This window comes from Triturus cristatus, chromosome 3_2, assembly GCF_964204655.1.
Source record: "Triturus cristatus chromosome 3_2, aTriCri1.1, whole genome shotgun sequence".
Classification (NCBI taxonomy): Eukaryota; Metazoa; Chordata; class Amphibia; order Caudata; family Salamandridae; genus Triturus; species Triturus cristatus.
This window is the reverse complement of record NC_140584.1, coordinates 560,673,319-560,699,631: the sequence shown is the minus strand read 5'-3', so window position 1 is coordinate 560,699,631 and position 26,313 is coordinate 560,673,319. Positions and strand designations below refer to the sequence as shown.

Genomic DNA, 26,313 nt, shown 5'->3' with positions numbered 1-26,313 from the left:
CCTGGTGCAGAACAGTTCCCCATAGGGGATACTATTTTTGAGGTGGGGAGGATGTGTGCTCGTAGCATGCAATAAAGTATTGCCTACTGTAGGCTTTCTAAACAGGGATGTAGATGATTTATTTCCTACAACTTTGACCTGCACATCTAAAAATGTCACTTCATCTTTGCTTATAGTAGAGGTAAAATTCAAATTAATATCATTAGTACTGATTTGTTCTATAAAATCAATTGCACTTTGTTCAGTTCCACACCATATAATAAATAGGTCGTCTATAAACCTGAGCCAGGGAATGACATTAGATGTATACATTTGTTCAAACGTTCTCATGAGGCCCGGCTCCTCCCAACAGCCCATGAATAAACAGGCATAGTTGGGAGAGAAGCTGGCCCCCATGGCCACCTCTCGAGTGTGTTGGTACATTTGGTTGTTTAACATAAAAAGATTATTTTCCAGACAGAAAAGCAACATATTCAACAACATTTTGTTATGTTGGATGTATTTGATTGGTCTATTGGATAAGAAGTACTCTACAGCCCTAATGACATCTATGTTCCTAATACGTGTGTAAAGTGATGACACATCAAGAGCTATCAGTAAATATTCTTGTTTCCATTGAATGTTCCCAATTTTTCTTACAAAATCACAAGTATCCTGTACATATGATTTATAGTTTTTAACATGATCTTGCAGAAAGAAATCAATGCATCTGGAAATGTGCTCCAGGGGCCCATCACATGCCGCAATGATAGGTCTACCTGGTGGCCTTTGTATATCTTTATGTATTTTGGGTACAAAATATATGACTTGGATAGTCAGAAGTTCCTTTTTAAGATATTTGTATTCCTCCCAGTGTAGTAGGCCCATGCTCTTCCATGCAAGTAATTGTGAAAAGAAAAGATCTTGTATCTTTTTTAATTTTTGTATAGAACTTTTTTTGTAACATTCTTGGTCACTTAGCTGCCTATATATACACACATTCTTTTCTGTACAAGGAGTGGCGAGAGTTTTGGAGATGGAGAATATATATATATATATATATATATATATATATATATATATATATATATATATATATATATATATATATATATTACCTACTGGCGGTCGCCAGTAGGTAGTTATAGTTAGGACCCTGTTTCCATAGGAAAACCGCAACATTCTATTTGGAATAACTTTGGCGCCGGTCGACGAATCCTCGCGAAATTTTCAAAACTAATGGGGCGCTACGCTCTGCTCCTACCCTGAAAGTCTCGGGGGATTCGTCAAGCGGGGGCTGAGAAAAAAGGGGGGTCCCAAAACGCGTTTTTCCCATGCATTTTTCCATAGGACCTTTAGACACAGCTACAGCCCGAACGGCTGAACAGAGTTACTTGAAATTTGGCAGAGAGGTAGTCTACAGGTCAAGGAAGTGCCTTTTGTAGGTCTGGTGTAAATCTGTTCAGTAGTTCCTGAGAAAATAGCATTTAAATCAATATATATATCTGTGGCAGCTTACGGTGCGCTTACCGTGCGCTTACGGTAAGCTTACCGTACGCGTACGGTGCCGTGCGCGAGCGCGATTCTGATTGGCTGTTATATCTTAGTAAACATTCGAATCGGTCGAAACCAGGAAGCGGTGGCCGCCATTTTCTCTCTCGCACTCTGAGGGGGGGGGAGGAAAAACAAAGGTTGAAAACATGTAAAGGGGCAGGTAAGACAGCTCCTAACCACCTAGCCTTGATTAAGGTGTCCCAACAGAACCCCCAAGGCAAAAAATTGAATTTTAGATTTTTTCGAAAAAACGGCGATTACGCTAACCGTACACGTACGGTATAAATGTATTAAAAAAAAAAAGTATCCACATTTCCCCATCCCCCCCCCCCCCCCGTGTACAAAAGGTGCCCCACAGGGCACCGTTTATGCATGGCCTAATTTTCCAATTGAACATTTAATAGTTTACCTTTCTCAACGAAGGGAATAATATGTCCTACGTGTGCGGACGGTGTGCGAAGCGCATCGTGCGTACATGGCCCATCCAGCATAACGTGGGCACACGGCACTAACTGCGTAAAGTGGGCGCGCGGTGCGCGAAGCGCACCGTGCGCGCACGGAACGAACTGCGTTATGTGGGCGCGCACGCCACGAACGGCGTAAAGTAACTTAGCATTTAAAAAACCGTACAAATTCACTGAAAAAACCATAGGTTTCACACACGTTATAGTTAGGAATTAGCATTTAAAAAACCTTGCAAATTCACTGAAAATAGTTAGTGCTCACGCGACCGCAATCCTCTGCTGATGACATATGTGTCTTTATGAAAAAAAAATATTTGTAATATATGTATAGCTAAAATTTAATGGAAGAAGACATGGGCAAATAAGTGTCTAAATACAGTATTAGCATCAGGAGAGGATTGCGGTCGCGTGAGTTATAGTTGCCTGCACTAACTATAACGGGGGAATTTCATTGGTTTTTTATGAGTAAAATGTCCAGCTAACTATAACATGTGTGAAACCTATGGTTTTTTCAGTGAATATATATATATATATATATATATATACACACATATACATATATATATATATACATATATATATTCTTACTTTGAAATGCATTCATGTTAATAAAATCCAAATGGAACACAGTCATGAAAGTTCTTACTTTCAGCTTAATGCATATTTATTCCGGTTCCCTTGATAAATGTTTTTCCTCCGGAACGATTGGTACAGAAAGTCATTCTCACCAAATCCCTTCCAGGCTGCTGCTATTTTCGCTATATTAGCATCTCCTTGAAGGCAAGTCAGCAGCGACTTGCCTTCAAGGAGATGCTAAGTGAATTGATGGGCTTCTTCGTGCCCGTTGTTTAAAGAGGCCGCAAGGGTTGGAGGCTCCGATGCTTGAAGGATGTTTGATGGATACATATATACACATATATACATATATACACATATACATATACACACATATACATATATATATATATATATATCCCGCTCCTCACACAATCCCGCTCCTCACGCAAAGTAGATTGGACCAGTACTCTAGGGAAAAAAGGACAAACGCGTTTCGGCAATCCTGCCTTTGTCAATGTTGGCAGACGCCGTTGTCGTGGCGATATTTAACACATGATTCAGCCTTGATAATGAAAACGGACAAAACAAAATAATGCATTTCTATGGGCGCCAACTTGGAACATGTTTGGGTCTAATGAAATTCATTACAAATCCTTTGAACAGCCTATGTATATTTCATCATAAACATATAATGCATCATTGGAATTCCTTAATTAATCAATTTATATTCATTCTCTATGTACAATATATACACACAGCACACTTTTATATATATATATAGTATTGTCACTGAGCGAGCTGACCTATTACTCACATCTATACGGGGTACAACAGGTAAAATGCTTCTTTGAGCAGTATGACCAGGTAACTATTGTCACCCAAAAGGTTACACTGTCCTTAATGGGCTATTAACCTGAGGTTAACTCTAGGGTAGTTACCCATATAGGATATATGTCCCATGTCTGACACCCACTATCTATGTAAATAAGCGCGCTACAGTATTACACTTATCCATTACTGTGTTGTGCGATTTCCTGCCCTGGATGGGCCTATTCTATGACCCGCTTCTAAGCTGTTACATACTGACATGTCCCTTCTTATGTCCCTAAATGGCCCATTCTGTACTAGATGTACTGTCAGGTTCCTAAGTGAACAGCGAGTTCCTCTCCGCTGTTTAAACCCCCTGGAGATATGCATTGGAGGTCTATGATAAATCTTGACTCTAATCTTCTTAGTCTTTTCTCTCTGTCACCTCCTCAGACATCTCTGGGTACATGGTCGAAGCAGAAGTATTGCAGGAGCGCCCTATCACTCTTATGGTGGCTCACAAAATGTTGTGCAACGGGGTAGTTGGCATCGTTGATAGCAATGGCCCTTTGATGTTCTAAGATTCTCATCTTTACTTGATTAACAGTGCTACCCACATATCGCAGGTTACACGGGCAGACCAAGCAGTATACCACAAACGTGGTGCTGCCCATCATGAATTTCGTTATTTTCCTTTCTTTCTTTGTCTCCGGTATGTCATATGAGGTGATTCTCTTGCTGTTAGCACATGCCCTACACTTGCCGCAGGGAAAGGAGCCATGTAGATCTAACAAACCTGGTTGTGATTTCATTGCCATGAGGTGACTTTCAACCAAATGGTATTTTATAGATCTTTATCTCCTAAATGTTATCCCTGGTTCCACTGGCAGATCTTTCCCGATTATTGCATCTGTCCTAATGATCCGCCAGTTTCTGCGTATAACGGCTCTAACTTCTCTTGCTGCACTAGAATAGCGTGTTATCATTCTGAAGTTACTCATTGTTTTTTTTGTTTTCTGTCTCCCTTCACTCTGTATTAGTACCACCCTATTCTTCCCTTCTGCTTTGAGCTGTGCTGCCTGTAATGTTTTCAGTGGGTAACCCCTCACTCTGAAGCGATTCATACTCTGACTTGATGCCTGCAGATAATCTTCTTGTCTCGAGCTGTTCCTCTTGATTCATAAGAGTTCCCCCTAGGGGATACTCTGAATCAGATTTTGTGGGTGGCTGCTGGTCCCATGCAGGACAGAATTGCCTGCAGTTTCCTTCCTATATAGGGCTGTATGTATACTATTGTCACTCACAAACACCTTCAAATCTAGAAGGTTCACCTGTGTGGTGTTCAGCTCTCCTGCAAACTTCAAATTCAAATTATTATTGTTTAGGCAGGAGATATATTGACTTGCTGATTCCATAGACCCTCTACAAATTATAAAGAGGTCGTCAATATATCTCCTCCAAAAAACAATTTGGTCCACCCACTCGTCCACCTGCTGCTCTCACCATCCAAGGAACAAGTTCGAATAACTGAGGGCAAAGCAGGTGCCCATTACCATACCCTGAATCTGCTTGCACTTCTGTTCCTGGAAAAGAAAAATATTATTGTTCAAACAGAATGCAATAAATTCCTCCAACGTGGTGTTGTGTTCCAGAAATCTTAGAGGCCGTCCTTTTAAGAAAAACTTTACTGCCTCCAGCCCCTCAGTGTGTCTGATGCTCGTATAGAGACTTGATACATCAAGATTAATCATAACAAAATCCGGTTCCCATTCAATCCCCTGTATTTGCTTCAAAAAGTCTTTAGTGTCCCATGTATACGAGGACAATTGCAGTACAAAAGGGAATAAAAAATGGTCCACGTATCTCGATACATTTTCGTCAAGCCTCCTATTGAGGAGACTATTGGTCGACCTGGTGGGCTAGTGGCATCTTTGTGAATCTTTGGTAGGTGGTAAAATGTGGGGATTCTAGGATGTTCATTCTGTAGGAAATGGTACTCTTCTCTTGACAGAATTCCCTTACAGAGCCACTTATCGATCATCTGTTCAAATGATTGTATGTTCAACGTATAATCCATTTCTGTCAGTGTAGTTGTTCTTGACTTTCAGTTGTCTTAGGGCCTCATTGCAGTAATTCTCTCTCGTCTGCAGAACTATATTCCCACCCTTGTCTGATGGTTTCACTATGAAAGTCTTGTCATCTTTCAAGGTTTGTATTGCTTTCCTTTGATTGTATGAAAGATTCCATTTGTGAGGTGATTTTCTCTTCGACCTCAGTCCAAATAGATCTTTATTCACATTATCAGTAAAAATATCAATAGCATCAACCAGTGTCTGTGGGTAGAATCTCGAAACAGGTTTAAATGGACTAGGGGCCCCCACCTATGGTACCCCAAAGTCTTCCGGTTTGTCAGAGGTATTGTCCTTTGTTAGACTGGAAGTACTACCTCAGAGTCTCAATTCCTCCAGGGTCGCCAGGGTTTCAAGATCACCTACAGTCATGATATCAGTCGCATCTGACACACCGGTGCTTATTGCTCTTCTTTGCCCTGGATTCTTCCTTTTGAAAAATTTGTATAGCTTCAATTTCTGAATATACTTAAATAAATCGATTCGGATCTGTGTGTACTCAAACTCTTCAGTCGGACAGAATGTCAAACCTAATCTCAAAACATATATATATATATACATATTACCTACTGGCGGTCGCCAGTAGGTAGTTATAGTTAGGACCCTCTTTCCATAGGAAAACCATAACATTCTATTTGGAATAACTTTGGCGCCGGCCGACGAATCCTCGCGAAATTTTCAAAACTAATGGGGCGCTACGCTCCGCTCCTACCCTGAAAGTCTCGGGGGGATTCGTCAAGCGGGGGCTGAGATAAAATATATATATAGATATATACACACACACACATATATAGATATATTTTACCCTTCTTCAAGAAGCAGCAGTCATGAATTCTCCAGGACTGTTAAGTACCAAAAAGAAAATTAGATACATACCTCAAAAGGACCGGTGGTATCTAACCTTAAACAGAAAAACATATGCAGAAACACTGTAGGAGAGTAAGAAGAATACCTTCTTATTCCAAAAAGATCTCCTACTATGTAGCGCATGACTAAAAACAGCCTTTATCGTTTCAGACACTACCTCTCAGACAGTCTAAAGCATTGAGCTTATACCACCGTGTTCCAAGACTGAACCAAGGAATTACCTATGCCTTCCAAGAAAGGAGGGATCTACGAACCTTTGTATTCCAAGAATACAATCATGGTTGTTCAAAATCAAAACACTCATAATACATATACAGTCGGCTTCAAGTAAAGAAAATTAACTGCACAAAATACCCTAGTTAGAAAAAACCAGACGAGCATGAAACATAGCATCGAAGAAATATAATGAGTATGAGCCCACCTAATGGCCCCTAAAGGGCATATAATATAGTCCAAGAAAGACCAATCCAATAGCAAACAGACTGCGCAAATAGTACACATATAAGCTATACAACAGCCAACCAACACTCCACATAGAGTAAGGCGTATACCATAAAAGGTATGAACTCTTGAGACTAAGCACCTCATCAGAGTAAAATAAAAGAAAAAAACAGCTATGCAACTGGAAATACCATCCGGAGATCAGAAACTGGAGGCAAACACTCTCTCAATAAGAAAGAAGAGGTGCTTAATACTTCAACACCACAAGCACAACAACAGCGTAGGCAGGAAATAAACCTTTACCCAACTTAAAGATCCACAAATGTGGCTATATAAAAAGGGAAGCAAAAGACGTGAAAAGGCTATACTACAAGCACTCAGCTCCTGCAACAAAGCGTGTTTGCAAAGACCAGCAGATCAAACCATAACACCAGCAATAGACTAGGTGGTGCAAAAACCATACAGACTGAGTTAACTCAGGTGCAGAGGAGGAAAGTCTGCAGAAAAAAGAGGGGGCCCCCATCCACACAAACTGAAAAAGGAAGGAGGAGACAGGCTAAGGGTCGGACCCTCCCCGACTAACCCTAAACCTATGTGGGGCCACATCCGCTTGGGCTCCAAAAAGATGAGCCCCATCAAATGGCATGTCAATCAAGACCGACTAGACAGCTTCCAAAAATCCAGACGTCCGGACCCATGCATCTCTTCGCAATGCCACAGCAGACACCATGGCCCATCCAATGGAGTCAGTGGAATCCATTCCACATTTGAGGAGCAGTTTGGCTGCTCGACGGCCATCTGAAACCAACTGATGCAACTTATCTCTCTTAGCCTCAGGGAACAAGTGGAAAAATTGACTCAAAGACTCCCACAGGGTATGGAGAAAGCATCGGAGGATGCAGACCGTATTAGTGGCGTGTAAAGCCAAACTTGTCAAGGAAAAAAATTTGTTTCCCGTGAGAATCCTGCTCCCTGGATTCTTTATCAAGAGGGGAATGAGATAGGTTCCCCATCTCAGGGGACGCTGTAATGGCCTGGACCACGAAGCTGTAGTGGGTCTGCTGCCGAACAAAGCAAGCAAGGTCACCCCTGGCAGAACGGTATGTGTGGGAAATGCTGCGGTCCACTGGCACACCTGACTCAGGTTTTGCCCAGTTCCCCAACAAAATGTCAGTAAGGGCCTCACAGAAAGGGAGCACCAGCTCAACTCCTGATTGGCCAGGATGTAGAACCTCAATAAGAGGGTCTATAGTCTTCTCCACAGTAGGCAGAGTAAGTTGCAAGACCTCTGCCAAAGTGGAACTGGATTCCGAGGCAAGGCCCGGAGGTGACAAAAGGGAGGAAGCAAGGGACAAATCTAGCTCGCTTGCTTCACCCAGCTGTACAATTCAACTGTGCAACCCAGAAGGGGCCACTGGCTGCTCCAAGGTGGTCATCTCCTCACAACCCTCCCCTAATAGGTCTTGTGGATCCTCTACAGAAATGAGCGGCACCACATATGGCTTCATAAACACTGAACGTCATTGAGGTAATGTGGAACTGCATAGAGGCTATGCCGTGCCGATGTGCACCTGGGAAGGAGGAGCGACTTCAGCCGGTGTCTGCATTAGTATCTGGAGTCGCAGTGAAGCCGGCTCCACAATGCACACTAACTCTAAATCGGAGTCTACCGGTGCCGCTAAGACAGGCACTGAAATGGTGACCGGAGTCAAGCGCCATTGGTGGCCCCAAAGGACCTTGCACCGGCACCTCAGCCGAGGCTGGAACTGCCGCCGAGGGAGAACCCGCTGGCAATGATGTAGTTACGGTGCCGATGACCTCCGTGGGGCCTGTAGGCTCTCCAGAAGGCGATGAGAGCCCAAAGACCAGATGGAGAGCTTCATAGTACTCTTTCATCTGCTTCGAGGTCGCTCCGGCTCCAGGGAAAACTGGGAGGCTCAAGAGCGACACCGGAGCAGGAGTCTCAGCACTAGGCCGAGAAACACCCACATCACGTTTCAAAGACGCCATAGAGGATCGGGCCTTCGACTTCTTGTGATGCCACATACAGTGTGATGCCGATGAAGACTGGGAAAGTTGCAGTTGACCACAGGGTAAAGAGGGAATGACCTCTGGCCAAGAGGGAGATCGATTAAGTGAGCCGGAAGGATGCAACAACCGCACCGTCAGAAGCTTCATGCGCCGCTTCCGCAGTGTCTTTGGCTTCAACTGCTGACAGCCGTCACACTCGTCGGCGTTGTGGGGGTAGTCCAGGCACCACATACAGATAGAATGATGGTCCATACCCGACTTTTTACTAGCACAAGACCCGGAAGACTTAAACAGAGAGGGCATAGAGCACACTGTTTCCGACGAAAAAAGATCATCACAGGAGGCCGAAAAATGGCCAGAGATATGCTTCTCCGGATCCGTTTTGTAGCGCGAAAAAGAAGATACTGACAATCGCGTGCCGGTTGGGACTTACATGGCTCATTGACGTCATCTCCAGAGACAACATCATGACGGAGCCGTACAATGCTGTCCCCCGGCGCACAGATGTACTGTTGAAAAATTTCTAGATACAGACTGGCGTCTGGGCAGAATTCAAAAGTTAAGGAATCTGCAGCTAGATGTTTCAATCAGATATAGTAGACACAAGCTTATTTTTCATACTTACTTTGGATATTTGTATTGCAGCTATTTATCACATTGTGAAGGACTAGTCTCTCACATTTACTCTTTGACAAACCCCTTTTAATCTGACAAGGCAATACCAGTCAGTGTATGTTATCTGTTAGGTTGTACTATAAAGATGTGTTTGAATGATTAAAAATACAGAGTCTCTTCCTAATAGTATTGATAATAATATAATAAAGAAAATTAAAAGTGTTACCAGTACGGGAAACACACCTGACTGGTGTCATTGTTATAAAGAATGATTGAAAGTGACTCAAAGTAAAAGTCAAACTTCAATGTTACACATGGCTCCTTGGGTATTGTAGAGTCTATCGCCAGGTTTTGTTCTGTAGTGGCTGAAACAGGATCTGTTATTTAAAAAAAGAGAGACAGTCAGTGAATATTCTGAAGCCCATTCATTTAAAAATTCAAATTCTTAAATTCATAAACTTCACACAAGCATGGACCATGACGTTTACACAATAGATAGCTAAAATAATCATCTAGCAGCTTGAACCACAAAGCTGTGCAATGTACTCTAGTTTGTGACTGAACCGATTAAACATTATGAAGCGTTTGGTGTCAGACAGAATTGGAAGTATTGCAATTTACCACAAGTAATATAGAGCAATGTCAAGAATAAAAACCCGGACAGGTAAATAGTTACTCAACACAGTTAGCAATACATGTCAATTAAAAAGATACAAACCTTAAAATAACGTTTCCTGTAGAGCTTTAAGGGGTGAAACCCTTACCTTGGGTGGTAACTACCTTTCAGATGGATACTCTAGTCTATCCACAAATTCCTAATTTTTTTTAATTCTTGCATGTGCCAGATTGTAGCTGTAAAATACTTGCGATAGCTACTCTGCGCCATTAGGTGGCATTATCTGTTTCCATGCCAGCTGTGACCCACGTCAGATATGACAGAATGGAGTCAGATATGGGCATAACGCCTGCACGCTGACATTTGCTCTTTTTTACCCATGCCTTTCAGCGCAGATCTAGAGTTCAAATACTACCGGTGTTGTCTTGCAAATTATATATCATCTTGGCAGTGTAACAGGAATGTCTCCACCAAAGCATTAAAGTTAACGTTCAATCCTTGCTGACAGTAAATGTCAATCAGTAACCCAAATCGATTCTGTCTGAAGGACTTGGGGGTCAAATATTATTACAATTCTGAGACAAATGCTCCTTGATGCAACAAGAGGCGATCAGGGAACAAGAGATCAAACTTGACATGGCTGAGCATGAGAAATGGGGTTAGTCCCATTCCAGGTCGCCCTCGTCAGGCAAGTCTAAGTCAAAGGATGAGTCTTCCTCAAAAATGCACAAGAAACAGAAGTGAGACTCGTCGACTTACAGATATTCCAGCTCACTGGGAAAGCCACATTGCCAGGATCCACAAGGCCAGACCCAGACTTCGTTCATTTCCTCTGAGTGAGTTACGGCTCTTGAATCAATGCTCTCTGAGTTCACCAAACCAGTGGACTCCATAACAGTGGTGACATACGTTTTGTTTTTCTATTTTTAGTAACTATGGAATTTTGTATTGTGTCTGTTCAGTTATAATATATAGCTGTGCAAATTCAAAGAGGTTTTCAAAAAAGCCATGCTGCAAATATTTAACATGACAATGCTTCCTTCTGGTGCACGTTTGGGCCCCGGAGAGCCTTCAAGGCCTCCAGTCGTACTTCTGCCAGTGAACCCCCATCTTTTGCCTACTGACTCCACCGCAAGTCTGTGCAGTCTCCCCTCGCTGCCAAGCAATGCCTCTTTTCCTCTGTCGAAGGCCTCATTGGCTGTCATTTCTCTAGTTGCAGTGACATCAATGACAAATCAAACAGCCCTGAATTCGGATCCTTCTTTATCAACAATTTGCTACGTGTCGCACAACACCATTACTAAAGATAAGCACTTAAATGAGGTTGGTTCTGTGGTGTCTCCAATGAATTATTATCAACAAATCTGATACAACTCAAATGACCTCATAGTTCCAAATGATGGGGAAGATAAGGAGAAGGAAGACAATTTATTCCCTCCATATTATACTGATTATTGCCTTTACCTACATTGCCATAATGCCAACGGTCTTGACACCTTACTTGTGTGGGCTCTTAATTCTCCATATGGTCCTCCTACTGAGACTACTGCACAAGTTACTTACCTTCGGTAACAATATATCTGTAGGAAACATAGGTGAGTTATAGATTCCTTACCTTAGAATATTCCCCAGGCGTCAGACTGGATCCAGAAAGTTTTTCGTCAGCAGTACCCCTGCGTGTTTGTAGTTGGCGTTAGTCAACTCCGCGTCCGTCGTCGTGGTCGCCGGGATGACGTCGCGGAAGTTACTTAGACACTGCCCTCGCGTGCTGACGTCAGTTCTGTACTTTCCACACGAGGAAAGCAGAGCCATGCAAGACGCTGACCACTGGTGCACAAAACTAGGGCCCTGAAAGGATGACCTTAACCCTAGAAATTAGTTCACAGAACAGAGAGGATGGGTGGGGCGGTAAAGAATCTATAACTAACCTATGTTTCTTACAGATATATCGTTACCGAAGGTAAGTAACTTGTGCATCTGAAAGAAACAGTTAGTTATAGATTCCTTACCTTAGAATAGATATCCCAGCAATACCAACCCCAGAGGTGGGTCTGCGAACCAAGATCACACCAGAAAGTCCTAGAGAACAGAACAGCCAAAGAAGCAGTCTCTCCGGACTTGACTGTTCAGGCAGTAGTGTCTGGTAAACGTGTGCAGCGATGCCCGCGTAGCTGCCTGACAGATGTCATGAAGGGGGACTCCCCGTCCCAAAGCAGTAGTAGCTAAGTCGCCCTGGTAGAATGGACATGCAGCCCCACTGGAGGCTACTTCTTAGCCAAAGAGTAACAGGCTTTGATGCACAGAATGACCCACCTGGAGATGGTCCGTTTGTGCACGGCCCAACCTTTCTTAGCACCCATGTAACCAAAAAAGAGCTGGTCGTCCACCCGGAATTGTTTGGTGAGATCCAAATAGAAGGACAGCGCACATTTTGGATCCAGACGGTGGAGCCTCTCTTCCTCTTTTGAAGGATGCGGAGGCGGAAAGAAGGTGTGCAAAGTGATGGTTTGGCCAATATGAAAAAAAGTGACCACCTTTGGAAGAAAGGAAAGTCGAGTTCTGAGGAGACATGTCCAGATGGACAGCCAGAAAGGGAGGCTTGGAATTCAGAGCTTGTAGCTCACTCACCCTGCGAGCAGAGGTGATGCCCACCAGAAAAGCAGTTTTGAGAGTTAAGAGTATGAGAGGACAGTTATGTAGCGGCTCTAAGGGAGCGCACATAAGATAGGTTAACACCAAGTTCAAGTCTCACTGAGGCATTACGAAGGGAAATGGAGTAAACAAATGAGTAACCTTAAGAAATCTATTTACAACAGTGGACTTGAAAAGAGAAGGCTGATCAGGAAGCCTGAGAAAGGCGGAGATGGCCGAGAGGTAGCCTGCCCTGCTGGGCCAAAGAAAGGAGAAACAAGAGAACCTTAGAAAGAGGGGCAGAAAGGGGATCACAGCCTTTGTTGTGCACCATGCCACAAACTTATTCCATCTGGGAGGTAAGTCAAATGACATCAACTGCAGCCACTTAATCTCCACGCAAGGAGGTGGAGGCTGGACAGGTTCGGGTGGAGGACCGTCCCCTGCTGCTGAGACAGAAGATCCTCCTGAAGAGGCAGTCAGATCGTGGTATCGATGGCCATGTTGAGCAGGTCGGGATACCAGACTCTTCGCGCCCAGTCCGGAGCCACAAGAATTACTTGGGCCCGCTCGTGCTTGATCTTCTTCAGCACTCTGGGTAGAAGTGGTATAGGCAGAAACGTGTATAGAAGACTGAAACTCCACTCGCAACAAAAAGCGCCTAGCGAGTGCCGCCTTGGAAATTCCAACAAGTAGAATTGCTGACATTGCGCATTTTCTTCGGTGGTGAATAGATCTAATCAAGGCTCTCCATACTGTTGAAAAAGACCTTGCACCACCTCAGAGTGAAGACGCCATTCATGATCCATCATGCACCTGCAGCTGAGTTCGTCCACCCTGGCGTTCAGTGCACCTGCCAGGTGTTGAACCACCAGGGATATGCCCTGATGTTCCAGCCATGTCCAGAGACGGAGGGCCTCTTGACATAGGGTCCACGACCTCACCCCACCTTGTTTGTTGCAGTACCACATGGCAGTGGTGTTGTCCGTGAACACCTGCACTACTCTTGCCCGGACAGAGGGAAGGAATGCCTTTAGTGCAAGACGGATCACCCGGAGCTCCAGAAGGTTGATGTTAAGCTCGGACTCTGCCGGAGACCAGAGGCCTCTGATCTCCACCGCTCCCATGTGGCCACCCCATCCCAGAAGGAATGCATCGGTCACCACTGTGTGTTCTGGTTGTGGAAGGGAGAGGGATCTGCCGTTGACCCAATCCTGGTTCGTGAGCCACCACTGCAATTTTCGTGCAGTGCCCTCCGAGATCTGGACCCAATTGGACAGATTTCCCTGATGCTGCGCCCACTGGAACTTCAGGTCCCACAGCAGAGCCCGCATATGCCACCAGGCAGGATCGACCAGCAGGATGTAGGAGGCCCAGCAGCCTCAGATCCATCCTGACCGAAACCCGGGATAGAGGCTGAAAGATCGGAATCATAGCCCGAAAATCCCGGACTCGCTGTTCGGGAGGATAAACCCAAAACTGTGTCATGTCCAGAACCGCTCTGATGAAGAGGAGCTTCTGAGAGGGGGTCAGGTGCGACTTAGGCGTGTTGATAGAGAATCCCAGTGAATGCAGGAGGTCGGCCGTAGTCTGGAAGTGGGAGACGACTGCCTGGGGCAAACCTGCCTTCAGCAACCAGTCATCGCCATAGGGGAAGACTGGAACCCCTGATCTGCGCATATGAGCTGCGACCACCACTATCACTTTCATGAACACCCGAGGGGCACTGGTAAGGCCAAAGGGGAGCACGGTAAACTGAAAATGCTTGTGGCCTACCGTGAACCGCAGTTAAAGCCGGTGGGCCGGGGATATGAAAATAAGCGTCCTGCAAGTCCAACGCTACCATCCAGTCTGCAGGGTCTAGGGCAGACAAGACCTGAGTCAGGGTCAACATTTTGAACTTCTCCTTCTGGAGGAAGCGGTTGACGTCCCTGATTTCCAAGATAGGACGCAGGTCCTTGTCCTTCTTGGGCACCAGATTGTAGTGGGAATAGCAACCGCAACCTACTTCTGGGGCAGGAACACACTCGATGGCTCCCTTGGCCAAGAGAGCCGTAACTTCCTGTTGGAGAAGGGCCAGGTGATCCCCAGACATGCGATGGTACTGGGGTGGCATGGCTGGAGGGATAGTCTCGAAGGGGAGGGAGAAGCCCCTTCGGACAATCTGCAAAACCCACCTGTCTGATGTGATGGTGCACCAATGGAGGAGGTGATGGTGAATCCTGCCGCCCCCTGGCGTTTGATGGGCCTGAAAGGTAGGACTAGGGATTGGAGGCTGCTGCAGAGGGAGGGTTGGTGGACTGACCTGCCCGCTGGCCCCATGAACCACGCCGGTGGTTCCCATGTCCTCGGCCGCGCTCAGGTGGAACAGCTTGCGCTGGCCTGTGGCTCTTAAAGGAACATGTTGGGGCACCCCTTCGGTGGCCATGAAACGGGCGAAAAGCAGACTGTGCAGGAAACATGGCGGAGAGGCCCAAGGACTTGGCTGTAGCCAGAGAGTCCTTTAAGCACTCTAGTGCATTGTCTGATTTGTCGCCGAACAGGTGACGGCCATTAAAGGGCATGTCTATCAAGGTGTTCGGGAAATCCCCAGAAAATCCAGTTGTTCTCAACCAGGCATGATGGTGAAGCGTCACTGACGTTGAAATGGTCCTACCCAGTGAGTCGGCGGTGTCCAGTCCACAGCGGATTGCGAACTTTGCTGCGTCACTCACCTCGGCAACAGCACAGAAGAGCACAGCCCTGGCCTTCTCCAGACACTGAGGCAGCACTTGCACCACCATATCCCACATGGAGTGGGAATAAGGGCCCAAGAGGCATGCAGTGTTCACTGACCGCAGCCCTAAGCTGGAGGAAGAAGAAAACTTCTTTCCAAACTGATCCAGCTTCTTGGATTCCCTGTCCGGTGGTGCGGTAGGGAATGTGCTTTTAGACACTGAGGCTTGGACTACCAAGCTCTCAGGGGAGGGGTGCTGAGAGAGGAAAGTGGGGTCGCCCGGAGCCGGGCGATGGTGACGAACAACCATCCTATCCACAGGAGCCCCTGTGGTGGGCCTGGACCAGGTGCCCAAAAGGATGTCCCTGAGGGCTTCATTAAACGGCAGCAGGGGCTCTGAAGAACTCGCTGCCGGCTGAAGCACCTCTGTCAGGAGGTTAGTCCTGACTGCCACAGTAGATAGCTCGAGGTTTAGGGCCTCGGCCACCCTACGCAACACCACTGCATAAGACGCTCCCTCGTCCGTAGCAATGGTAGGAGGAGAAAACATGTCAAGGTCTGGTGAGGTGTCCAGACCACTGGCATCCCCCAGTTCCTGTTTCCTGTCCGGATCGTATTCTAACTGGGCGGTGAGAGGGTCCTCAGACCCCTCCTAGTCGTCCTCACCCTCCTCTGGCTGCCAAACTGGCGGAAAATGGCCACGGTGGAATGCAGGCACAAAAGTACCCATCGACGCCGGTTCTGCTCCGTATCCCCATCGGGGTGGAAGCCAGGGTAGACGCCGGCTGGAGGACCAGCCGGCACCAGCTGCGGCCGTGGTGCCGGTGGTGGTGTTACGAGGTCGACTGGGGCCGATCCGAATCCAGGCCTAGGTCTGGATCCAAGGGGGCCCTGCAGAGCCGGAGCCACCAGCGTCAAAGGCCTAGGGCCACCAGCCGAGTCCGCGGGGCCCAAAGGCGCACCAGCGAAGTCTGGCTGCCCACAGATGGCATGTATCACTTCGTAAAATTGATGAAGCTAGGCAGGGGTCGCTCCCGGTCAGGGAGGGAGGGCCAGAGTCGAACCTGAAGGCTCCGCACATGGAGCCACGGGAGTGGCACCACCCGCACCCTTCGTCGCGTCGGCCGAAGGATGAGGGGAAGTCGAAGAGCGACAATGCTTCTTCAGCTTCTTCTTGTGCTTCGACTTACCTGACCAGAGTGCGAAGACTTTGACGAGGAGTGATGATGGCTCCGCGATCGGTCCCGTGGCATCCCACACGACCGGGACCTCGAAGGACACAGAGCCGACTGCCGGGCCTCGAGGAGCTTTTGGGACCGCTCCTGCAAAGACTTCGGGCCATGGTCTGGCAGTCTGAGCATGACTTGGGTTTGTGGTCACACTCCAGGCAGTAGAGGCACGCGTGGTGCGGATCCGTTACCGACATCAGTCGAGAACAGAAACCGCAGGCCTTGAAACTGGGTATCCCTCGTGCACCAGGAGTCGATGAAAGACTCGAAAAAAGTCGACAAAAAGTCGCAAAAAGTCAGTCAAAAAATGACTTGGGGAACCGCTCTCTCTGGATCTGCGCTTGCTAGCGTGGAAAAAGAAAGAACTGATGTCAGCACGCAAGGGCAGCGTCTAAGTAACTTCTACGACGTCATCCCGGCGACCACGATGCCGATGACGGACACGGAGTCGACCGACACCACCTACCGACGCGCAGGGGTAAAGCTGACAAAAAAATTCCGGGATCCAGTCTGACGCCTGGGGGATATTCTAAAGTAAGGGATCTATCACTAACTATTTCTTTCAGATGCTTTATTCACAGTGTAATTTGTAGAGCTGTGGACTTGCTGTAACCCCCTCTTCTAAAAGCTAGTTTTTTTATGGAAATCCTCCAGTCTGGGCCCTCTTACACAGAATCTCTTTTACCTTTCAATTAGGCATTAGTAGATCCAGTTTCGGTACATTGGTCTACACCCTTTTGAGTCTCTGCTGAAAGACTCCCCCTTGCCAGATGTCACAGAAAAGCACCTTGGGATCAGACATTTCTGACACAGCATCCCACACACTAATGGTGCAAGCTTCTATTAGCATTGTTAATTCTCATAACTTCCCTTCTCTGTCTCCGGACAGGGAGTCAAAGTGGATTGCTGCCATGGGCAAGAATGTAATTTCTTCAAGCATTTTTACAGTGCATTGCTCAAATGCATTTTGCATTCTATCCCTGTCAGGTGTTACTATTTCCTAGTCCCCAAAACGGAAGGAGGTTTGCAGGTGATTCTGGTACCCAGGGTACTGAATGTGTTCCTCCAGATGTAACAATTCAAATTGAGGACACATGTAAGGTTCTGCTGATCCTGGTGATGAAGCATACAATGATAAAGCTGTTACCTCTCCTGCAAGATTGTTTTCAGGATTTTCTATTTCCATGCATCAAAACTATGACTAATGTGTTTTCTTATTTATGAACCTGCATATATAAACTCAATTAATATGTCTGTAATTGAAACAAATATCATACAATGTGAAGAAATGGATTTATTCATGTGTTTTAGTTATGCCACATTTCGATGCAAAACACCATCATAGACCAGATGGATGCCGTCTCTGTTCTTGCCTCTTGTCCCCCCCGCCCCCACTCACCCCGGCATCTATGCTCTCCTTATAGGCTTTGCAGAGCACAGTTCAAGTTAACATATGATGGTTTATTTTCACTGTTATGATTACATTGCTTTCAATTACCTCTTCCTGTTCTCTACGACATGTAACATTTTCAAGGTCTTTCCACCGTAGCTCTGTTATGAAAAGTGGTCCTATTCATTTGTATTTGACTTGACTCTCTGCAGGGGCACTCCCAAAAGTTTTGCCTTTACCCTCAACTGTTTTGCTGAATTTGTTTTCTTTGTCCTTAGGACCCACATTACCGCTGCTAACCTTTGATAAAGTGCTTGTGTCCTCTTCTTAAAACATGGTAGAATTGGCTTATACCCAACTGGCATTTTTAATTATCGTGCAGGTCCCTAGTAAAGTGATACTATATGCACTCAGGGCCTGTAAATTAAATGCTAATAGTGGACCCACAGCACTAATTGTGCCACCTACATGAGTAGCCCTTTTAACATGTCTCAGATCTGCCACTGTAACCTATGTGTGGAGATTTAAATGGTCATCTCTACCTGGCAAAATAAACATTTTGCCAGGCCCAAAATGTCCTTTTATCTAAACATACGTCACCGCAAGGGTAGGCCCTAGACAGCCCAGGGGGCAGGGAGCACTGCATTTAAAAAGTTGGACATGTACTTTTAAGTTTTACATGTCCTGGTAGTGAAAAACTCTAAAGTACATTTTTCACTACTACAAGGCTTAACTCTCCCATAGGATAACATTAGAGTTGGCTTATGACATTTAATAAGCAGTAATCTCCAAATGGGAACAGGCAACCAGTTAATAATTGGTGTCTTTGTAATTGCAATAAAAAAATCATCTCTCATGGTAAAGTCGGATTTCTAGTAACAATTTTTAAAATGCCACTTTAAGAAAGATGCAAAAAGAACAATTGATGGACAGAATGGTAAACAATTTCATACATTCACCCCAGTACAGAGATCCGGGCCTAAATTTATTGTTTGTTTGTGCCACATGCCATTCCAGTTTAGACCCAGCCATATGCAAATCAGTCTTGACCCTGTTCCCCGTGGGAACAGTCCAGCCAGAAGTGCCAGGCCAGGTCCTCCCTGGACTGGAAACAAGCATCCTAGGACCGGTTTCAGGGTTTTACCCCTCATCAGCCAGGCTAGCTTGACTCCAGTGGCATGGAGATCACGGGACCCACGTCTGGGCATACCCGTCCCACTCTGGGTGACAAATGCAAAAATAACTATTGATGGACCGAATGCTAAACAATGTCATACATTCACCCCAGTACAGAGATCTGGGCCTAAAACCAACTTTTTTTGCTCCAGTTTAGAACCAGCCATATGCAAATCAGTCTTAACCCTGTTCCCCATGGGAACAGTCTAGCCCAATTTGCCAGGCCAGGTCCTCCCTGGACTGGAAACAAGCATTCTAGGACCAGTTCCTTTTGCACTTTTAGAAAGCCGGAATATTCCTGCCTTAGTCTTTTAGTGCCTGCAGCCTGTCGCTGGGTCACATAACTGGGTGTATTTGACAGTTGGGCTTTGTGTATTCCTCCTAGACAGCCACACATAACAGAGAGCTGGGAAGATGGAGCTGGGCACAGCCTCCACACAAAGGGATATACGCCCCCGTAGTTAGTCTGCAGACAGGGCATGAAAGGCAGGAAACCTGTGGACTTCAATGGGGAAACCTCTAGAAGCGTATCCCACTTCAAAGGAAGAACCAGGTATAAGTATTGGACCTCAGACCAGCTCTTTAGTACACTTCTGGACCTGTGGAGACTCTGCCAGGAAGAAGGACTAGGTTATTGGTTAAAGGACTGCCACCCTGCTGGACTGCTGCCCTGCAGAATTACTGCCTTGCTGGATGGCTGCCTTGCTGGATTGCTGCCCTGCTGTGCGGCCCTGCTGCCTTCCTGCCTGAGTCAGAGGCATTCAGATCCGCACCTGAACTGAGGGCTCCAAGAGCTACTCCAAGGGCTAGCTTGCTGGACTCCTGTTCAAAGCCACAGGAAAATATCAGGCTCCCACCCACATGAACCAGCACCCAGATCCAGCTGGAGCAAGCACGTGATCCTCAAATTGTGCCTCTCAGGTCCTGGACCATTGGTGTGGCCTCAAAGAGTCTTTATTTAATTTTTGGAGTCTTTGTAGGAGGCTGGCTCAGTATACAGTGTCTATCTACGGTGAAGCACTGTGCACTGAGTCCAGGCAACCTTTAGTGATAATGTTTAAGTCCGTAAAAAACAAACCTTTCATGGGGTAGCTGTGGAGAGCAGCTAAGGCTTTTTCAGGAGGGTTAAAAGCGGGTGCATTTACCACTATCGTCAGTCAGCAAGCTTACACATAAAGAACCACAACAGGCGAGTATAAAAATAAATTGTATTAATCAGCACACACTATACACTAACTTGGTATAGCTCCTACTCGGAGATATGAAATACACGCAAGAAATACTTCAGAAACAGGTAAGTAGCATAGGAAAATACATAGGCCCCTATGGGGGGGGGGGGGGGGAACCATATACTAAAATAGTGGTATGTGAAATGGTTACCAAAACGGGACTAATACCCAAGGATGGAGGACATCCAAGGTGAGTAGCCATGGACCCCAAGGCGCCCAGATACGGAGTGATTACCCAATCCATAGGGTAACACTTGGTAAGTTGTGGTTGGCTTTTTATGGTTCTACAACCCTTCCCAAAGGACCCCAAAGGAACCACTTGGATCAAGGAATGTTGGAGGGTCACCCCACATGTGGATACCCGGGGAACCTGGATATCTACACCAGGGAGCCCGGGTGCATAAGCGTGAAGCGGTGTCGGAACCGCTCGTTGACGCCAATGCAGGATTGTGGAAGATCAGCAGCTACTGAGTCTCATGGACCAGGCCGGCGGAACCAGGACGTAGAATCCATATGAGAAGTACCTGAAAGAAGAGGGGACAGAGTCAAAACCACCCAGAGGTAACCAGGAGGCACACTAGCACAAAACCATAGAGGTTATTGCTGTAGCACGGTGAGGTTGAAGCAGCAGCTGTGGAGACCAGTCGATGATGCAGGAACACAAGAGCCATACATGAGCTGTCCCATGCCGGTCAATGAGCGCAGGAAGGACAGTGGCCAGCAGGACCACTAACAATGGCAAATGCAAACATGACCTTGCTAGAGAAAATGCTGTGTTGCGGACCAGTAGGTCTGTGGGACTAACCCAACAAGGTTAAGTGAGAGCCAGCTCTCAGCACTCAGGAGAGCCAGCAGGAATCAATGGAGCCCCTCAATGACCCTCTGGCAGCAGACACAGGGAGCCACAGGGAAGCCGCAGCAGCACACAGGAGATGAAAGACCATGATGCAGAGGATGCAGGCAGGAAGTCGTTCTTGGAGCTGTGCAATGCTGGAGGCTAGGGCTTCTTGGAGCTTGAAGATCTTTAATAAAGAGCCAACAAGCCTTGACAACAGCAAACAGACACGGTGCATAGGGAGGCAGTTCACGTTAGCTGGAGAGGGATTACAGTCGCCCAAGTTGCAGGGAAGACTGCTAAGGCCTCTGGAGAGCCAACAAACTACCACCTGTGTTGCAGAGCTGGGCGATGTCTGTGGGACACCAGGACCAGCAAACCAGTCATCGACGTAGAGGGGCCTTCGGATGCAGAGATCAACTCTGGTTAGGATGCAGGCAGAGTCCTTGGTATCTCGGAGGATGCACGGCCCCAGAGTTGCAGAACTTGAAGAAGCACAGGGACAAAGATGCAGCAGGAAGCATTATTGTTAAATGTTTCATATTTGTAAGAACATCTCTGGATGACATTAGCATAAAGGGTGTTGAATAATATGCAAAATTGGGATGAAGCTTGTGTGTTAAGGTAATGACCTGTATTTAGAAGTGTTCTGATTTGCTTAAGAATTGATGCTTTAATTCATACCATAATGATTTTGAGGTTTCTCTAATTTTCCATGCAAGAATTGTGCACAAGAATCCCTGCATTTTGGGGATGACTCAGAGATTTTTGAGCTTTCTTTGATGCTACTAGGGATATTGTCTGACCTTTTTCTGATTTTGCTGCTCATCTGTAGAAAAGAAAACATTATTTGCATGTGTTGCATGAACAATAATCATTGGTAAGTAGAAGAGATAGCAGAATAAGACCAAGTGACGTTTTGCATAGAGGAGATTCAATCACGATAAAAATAGTGATGGCATTAAGGATACTGCAGATTCTCCAGCCTGTGAGAGAGGGCATCATCTAATGCCAACGCCTGCCCTTGGGATGCCTAGAATGAAGTGAGGCAGAGGGAAGGCAAAGACCATGGATTACGGTAGTTAGCACTAGTGACTGTGAGGACTAGAAATTACCTTTTAGATGCTCCATCGCACTTTGAGTAAAATCCCCTTTTGTTCTTCTGACATCCTGATCTGTTTGCAGAGAACTTGGCTGTGGAGATGCCTCACCAAGATTTTCCAACAAAATGTTCATAATAACAGTTAAGTCATTTTGACTAAGAGAAATCTGCAAGAAATGATTGTAAATCAATAAACTTTAAGTTAAAGCCTGACAAGAACCAACAGAAAAGTCTATCAGACAATACCCAGTTGCAGTATTTACAATACATGTACTAATATCCCAAAGTTGGTAAAACCTAAGACAATTCCTCTTTTCAAACTGAAAACAGCAAAATGCATCTTTCCTATCAGACTTGTTGACTGCAGCTGAAATCCTATTCATCCTAGGCAGCTGCCTAGTCTTAAACTGGCCGAGCTGAGGCCCCTGTTTCAAAGTAAAAATAACACTGTTGGGTGATAAACTTTAAAGAATTCTTAGTACAATACATACAATATAGTAACAAAAAACATACCTGCATAGGTTTTAAATCGCCTTTGATCGCCATCGCTGGAATTTCTGGATACCATGCTGCAGCCAGGTTACGGCTAACTGATAACTGCAGATTCACTGGCTGCAAAATCTCTAGATCTGGCTGTGTAGTAGACTCAGTTGCTATGATTGTTCTAAAATAAATTACAAGTGCATAAACATCAAGATGCAATACCAACAGAGAAAAAAGTATAATATACTCAAAGAGAGTCAAATTAAATTAATAACAAGGAAATTAAGGAAAGGCTGGTTATTTCAGATGTACCGTTTTCTTCTTTGCAAACACAAAACTCTAAACTCTTAAACATCATTGGGTGTGAAAGTATGTGAACAATGCCATTGTCAGGACGGATTGGCTGTTTGCCCTTCCCCAAATGTCATTTTTTTAAAACCCTGGTGTATCCGAATATGAAGGAACTGGAAATCTTGATTAGTGAAAAAGTGGGTCGCCAGTTGGAAGTGAGTAGTTCTAAGACAATCCAGAGAAAGCATTGCTACTTTTTGAAGTTTAACCTTGCTTTTATTAAAGAAAAAAAAAAAGTTAGTATCCTTTGCAGTTGCCCAATTCTTTCAATTAATCACACAGGTGTACTCGTAATGGTGTCTCATGCAGATCCAAAGAATCTTCAGTAAGCGATATTCTGTGTGAAAAATGTATGTTAGGCAAACGAGTATTTATTGGCAAAAGTGCATAAAAGAACAAGTTACTTAACTCTCTTTCGGGAAGATACTGACCACATATTCCTCTCCTCTAGAATTTTCAGAGAGACTGGACGGAATCTGGAATTTGTTTTCAGCATGCCAACTACAAGTCGGTAGGTGACATTGGGCAAATACTCCTCAATCTTGTCCCGCCAAGGAACTGATAGTCGGAGATGCATATAAGCAAGACCCTAGTGCGTTATGGTCTGTTTCTTTCTTGACACTCTTGGACATAGAGCACAAAAAAACAATGATCTATCCTAGACTGCAGATCTCTAATTTGGGTTCTTTTTAGATGGAAAAAGAATCCATTCCATGGATCTGGGAATTTGGAGAGCAGTGCACCAGGATATCCTCATGGGTGATAGCTCTCTTTCCAAATACACTTAATGCACAAGTTACTTACTTGTGTAACGATATATCTGTAAGAGACATTAGTGATAGATTCCTTACCTTAGAATATCCCCAGGCGTCAGACTGGATCCGGAAAGTTTTTCGTCAGCAGTGCCCTTGCGCGTTGGTAGGCGTCGTCGTGCGGCTCCGCGTACATCGCTGGTGTCGTATTAGCTGAGATGACGTCATCGGAGTTACTTCGACGCGCCCACACATGCCAACATCAGTTCTGTATATGACTTTCCATGCCAGGAACACAGAGCCAGGCCAGAGACTGACTACTGGTGCAATAGAACTAGGGCCCTGGAAGGGATGACCTGAACCCTAGAGAACAGTTCGCAGAACGGGGAGGCTGGGCAAGCGGGGAGGAATCTATCACTAACTAATGTCTCTTACAGATATATTGTTACACAAGTAAGTAACTTGTGCATCTGTAAGAGACATGTTAGTGATAGATTTCTTACCTTAGAATACATACCTAAGCTATACCAACCCCGGTGGAGGGTCTGCGAAGTGAAATCACACCAGAAAGTCTCGGAGAACCGACCGGCCAAAGAAGCCGCCTCTCCGGACTTGACTGTCAAGGCAATAGTGCTTAGTGAAAGTATGCAGGGAGGCCCACGTGGCTGCCTGACATATCTTGCAGGGGGACACCGCATCCCAACGCTGCAGTAGCTGCTGTGGCCCTGGTAGAATGGGCGCGCAGCCCTGCCGGAGGTTCCTTGTTAGCCAGAGAGTAACAGGCTTCAATGCACAAGACAACCCATTGGGAGATAGTCCGCTTGTGCACAGCTCGGCCTTTCTTGGCGCCCACATAGCCAAAAAAGAGCTGGTCATCCACCCAGAACTGTTGTGTGCAGTTGATTTTTTGATAGAATGAAAGCGCACGTTTTGGGTCCAGACGGTGGAGCCTCCCTTCCTCTCTTGAAGGGTGCAGAGGCGGAAAGAAAGGGTGACAGTTTGCCCAAGATGAAAGGCAGTGACTACTTTTGGCAGAAGGGAGGGATGTGGTCGAAACACAACCTTGTCCGGATGAATCACCAAGAAAGGAGGTTTACATGAAAGAGCCTGGGGCTCACTCACATGCCTAGAGGAGGTGATGGCCACCAGGAAGACAGTTTTCAAAGTTAATAACTGCCAAGGACAGTTATGAAGAGGCTTAAAGGGAGCGCACATTAAATATGTGAGAACCAGGTTCAAGTCCCACTGAGGTATCAAAAAAAGAATAGGAGGGAAAAGGTGAGTAATGCCTTTGAGAAATCTATTGACAACAGGGGACTGGAAAAAAAGAACAAGTTACTTACCTTCGGTAACGATGTATCTGTAAGAAACATTAGTTAGTTAGATTCCTCACCTTAGAATATCCCCAGGCGTCAGACTGTATCCGGAAGATTTTTCGTGAGCAATACCCCTTGCGCGTCGCTAGGCGTCGTCTGCGGCTCCGCGTCCGTCGTCGGCGTCGTGCGCCGGAATGACGTTGGAGTACTTAGACGCCGCCCTCGCGCGCTGACGTCAGTTCTTGTACATAGCCTTCCGCGCCAGGAACGCAGAGCCATGCAAGATACTGACACTGGTGCCAAAAAATTCTAGGGCCCTGAAAGGGATAGCCTTAACCTTAGATGTCAGTTCGCAGAACGGGGAGGATGGGTGGGTCGGTGAGGAATCTAACTAATGTTTCTTGCAGATACATCGTTACCGAAGGTACGTAACTTGTTCATCTGAAAGAAACACGTTAGATAGATTCCTCACCTTAGAATAGATACCCAAGCAATACCATCCCCGGTGGTGGGTCTGCAAACCAAGATCACACCAGAAAGTCCTGGAGGACAGAACAGCCAAAGAAGCCATCCCTCCGGACTTGGCTGTCTAGGCAATAATGCCTGGCAAACGTGTGTAGCGAAGCCCACGTAGCCGCCTGACAGATGTCCTGCAACGGGACTCCCCGTCCCAAAGCAGTAGTAGCCGCTGTAGCCCGGTGGAATGGGTGCGCAGCCAAACAGGAGGGTCCTTTTTCGCCAAGGAGTAACAGATTTTGATGCACAAAACGACCCACCGGGAGATGGTCCGTTTGTGCACAGCTTTTCCCTTCTTAGCACCCACGTATCCAACGAAAAGTTGGTTGTCCACCCGGAACTGTTTTGTGCGGTCCAAATAAAAAGAGAGCGCACGCTTTGGGTCCAGACGGTGGAGCCTCTCTTCCTCTTTGGAAGGATGCGGAGGCGGAAAGAAGGTGGGCAAGGTGACAGACTGCCCAAGATGAAAGGGAGTCACCACTTTCGGTAGAAAAGAGGGACGAGGCCGAAGGACAACCTTGTCCGG

The 26,313-nt window shown here is 46.1% G+C and overlaps 1 protein-coding gene across 1 annotated transcript in view; it reads right to left on the bottom strand.

The window, feature by feature from the left end:
• Positions 1 to 26,313, bottom strand: part of VPS13C (vacuolar protein sorting 13 homolog C) — a 2,873,871-nt gene that overhangs the window by 1,436,277 nt on the left and 1,411,281 nt on the right. The window contains exons 45-47 of the mRNA XM_085648297.1: positions 22,883 to 23,033; positions 22,383 to 22,536; positions 9,689 to 9,822 (exon numbers count right to left, since the gene is read on the bottom strand). Coding sequence (XP_085504423.1) covers positions 9,689 to 9,822; positions 22,383 to 22,536; positions 22,883 to 23,033 — 439 coding nt within the window. The remainder of the gene's footprint in view (positions 1 to 9,688; positions 9,823 to 22,382; positions 22,537 to 22,882; positions 23,034 to 26,313) is intronic.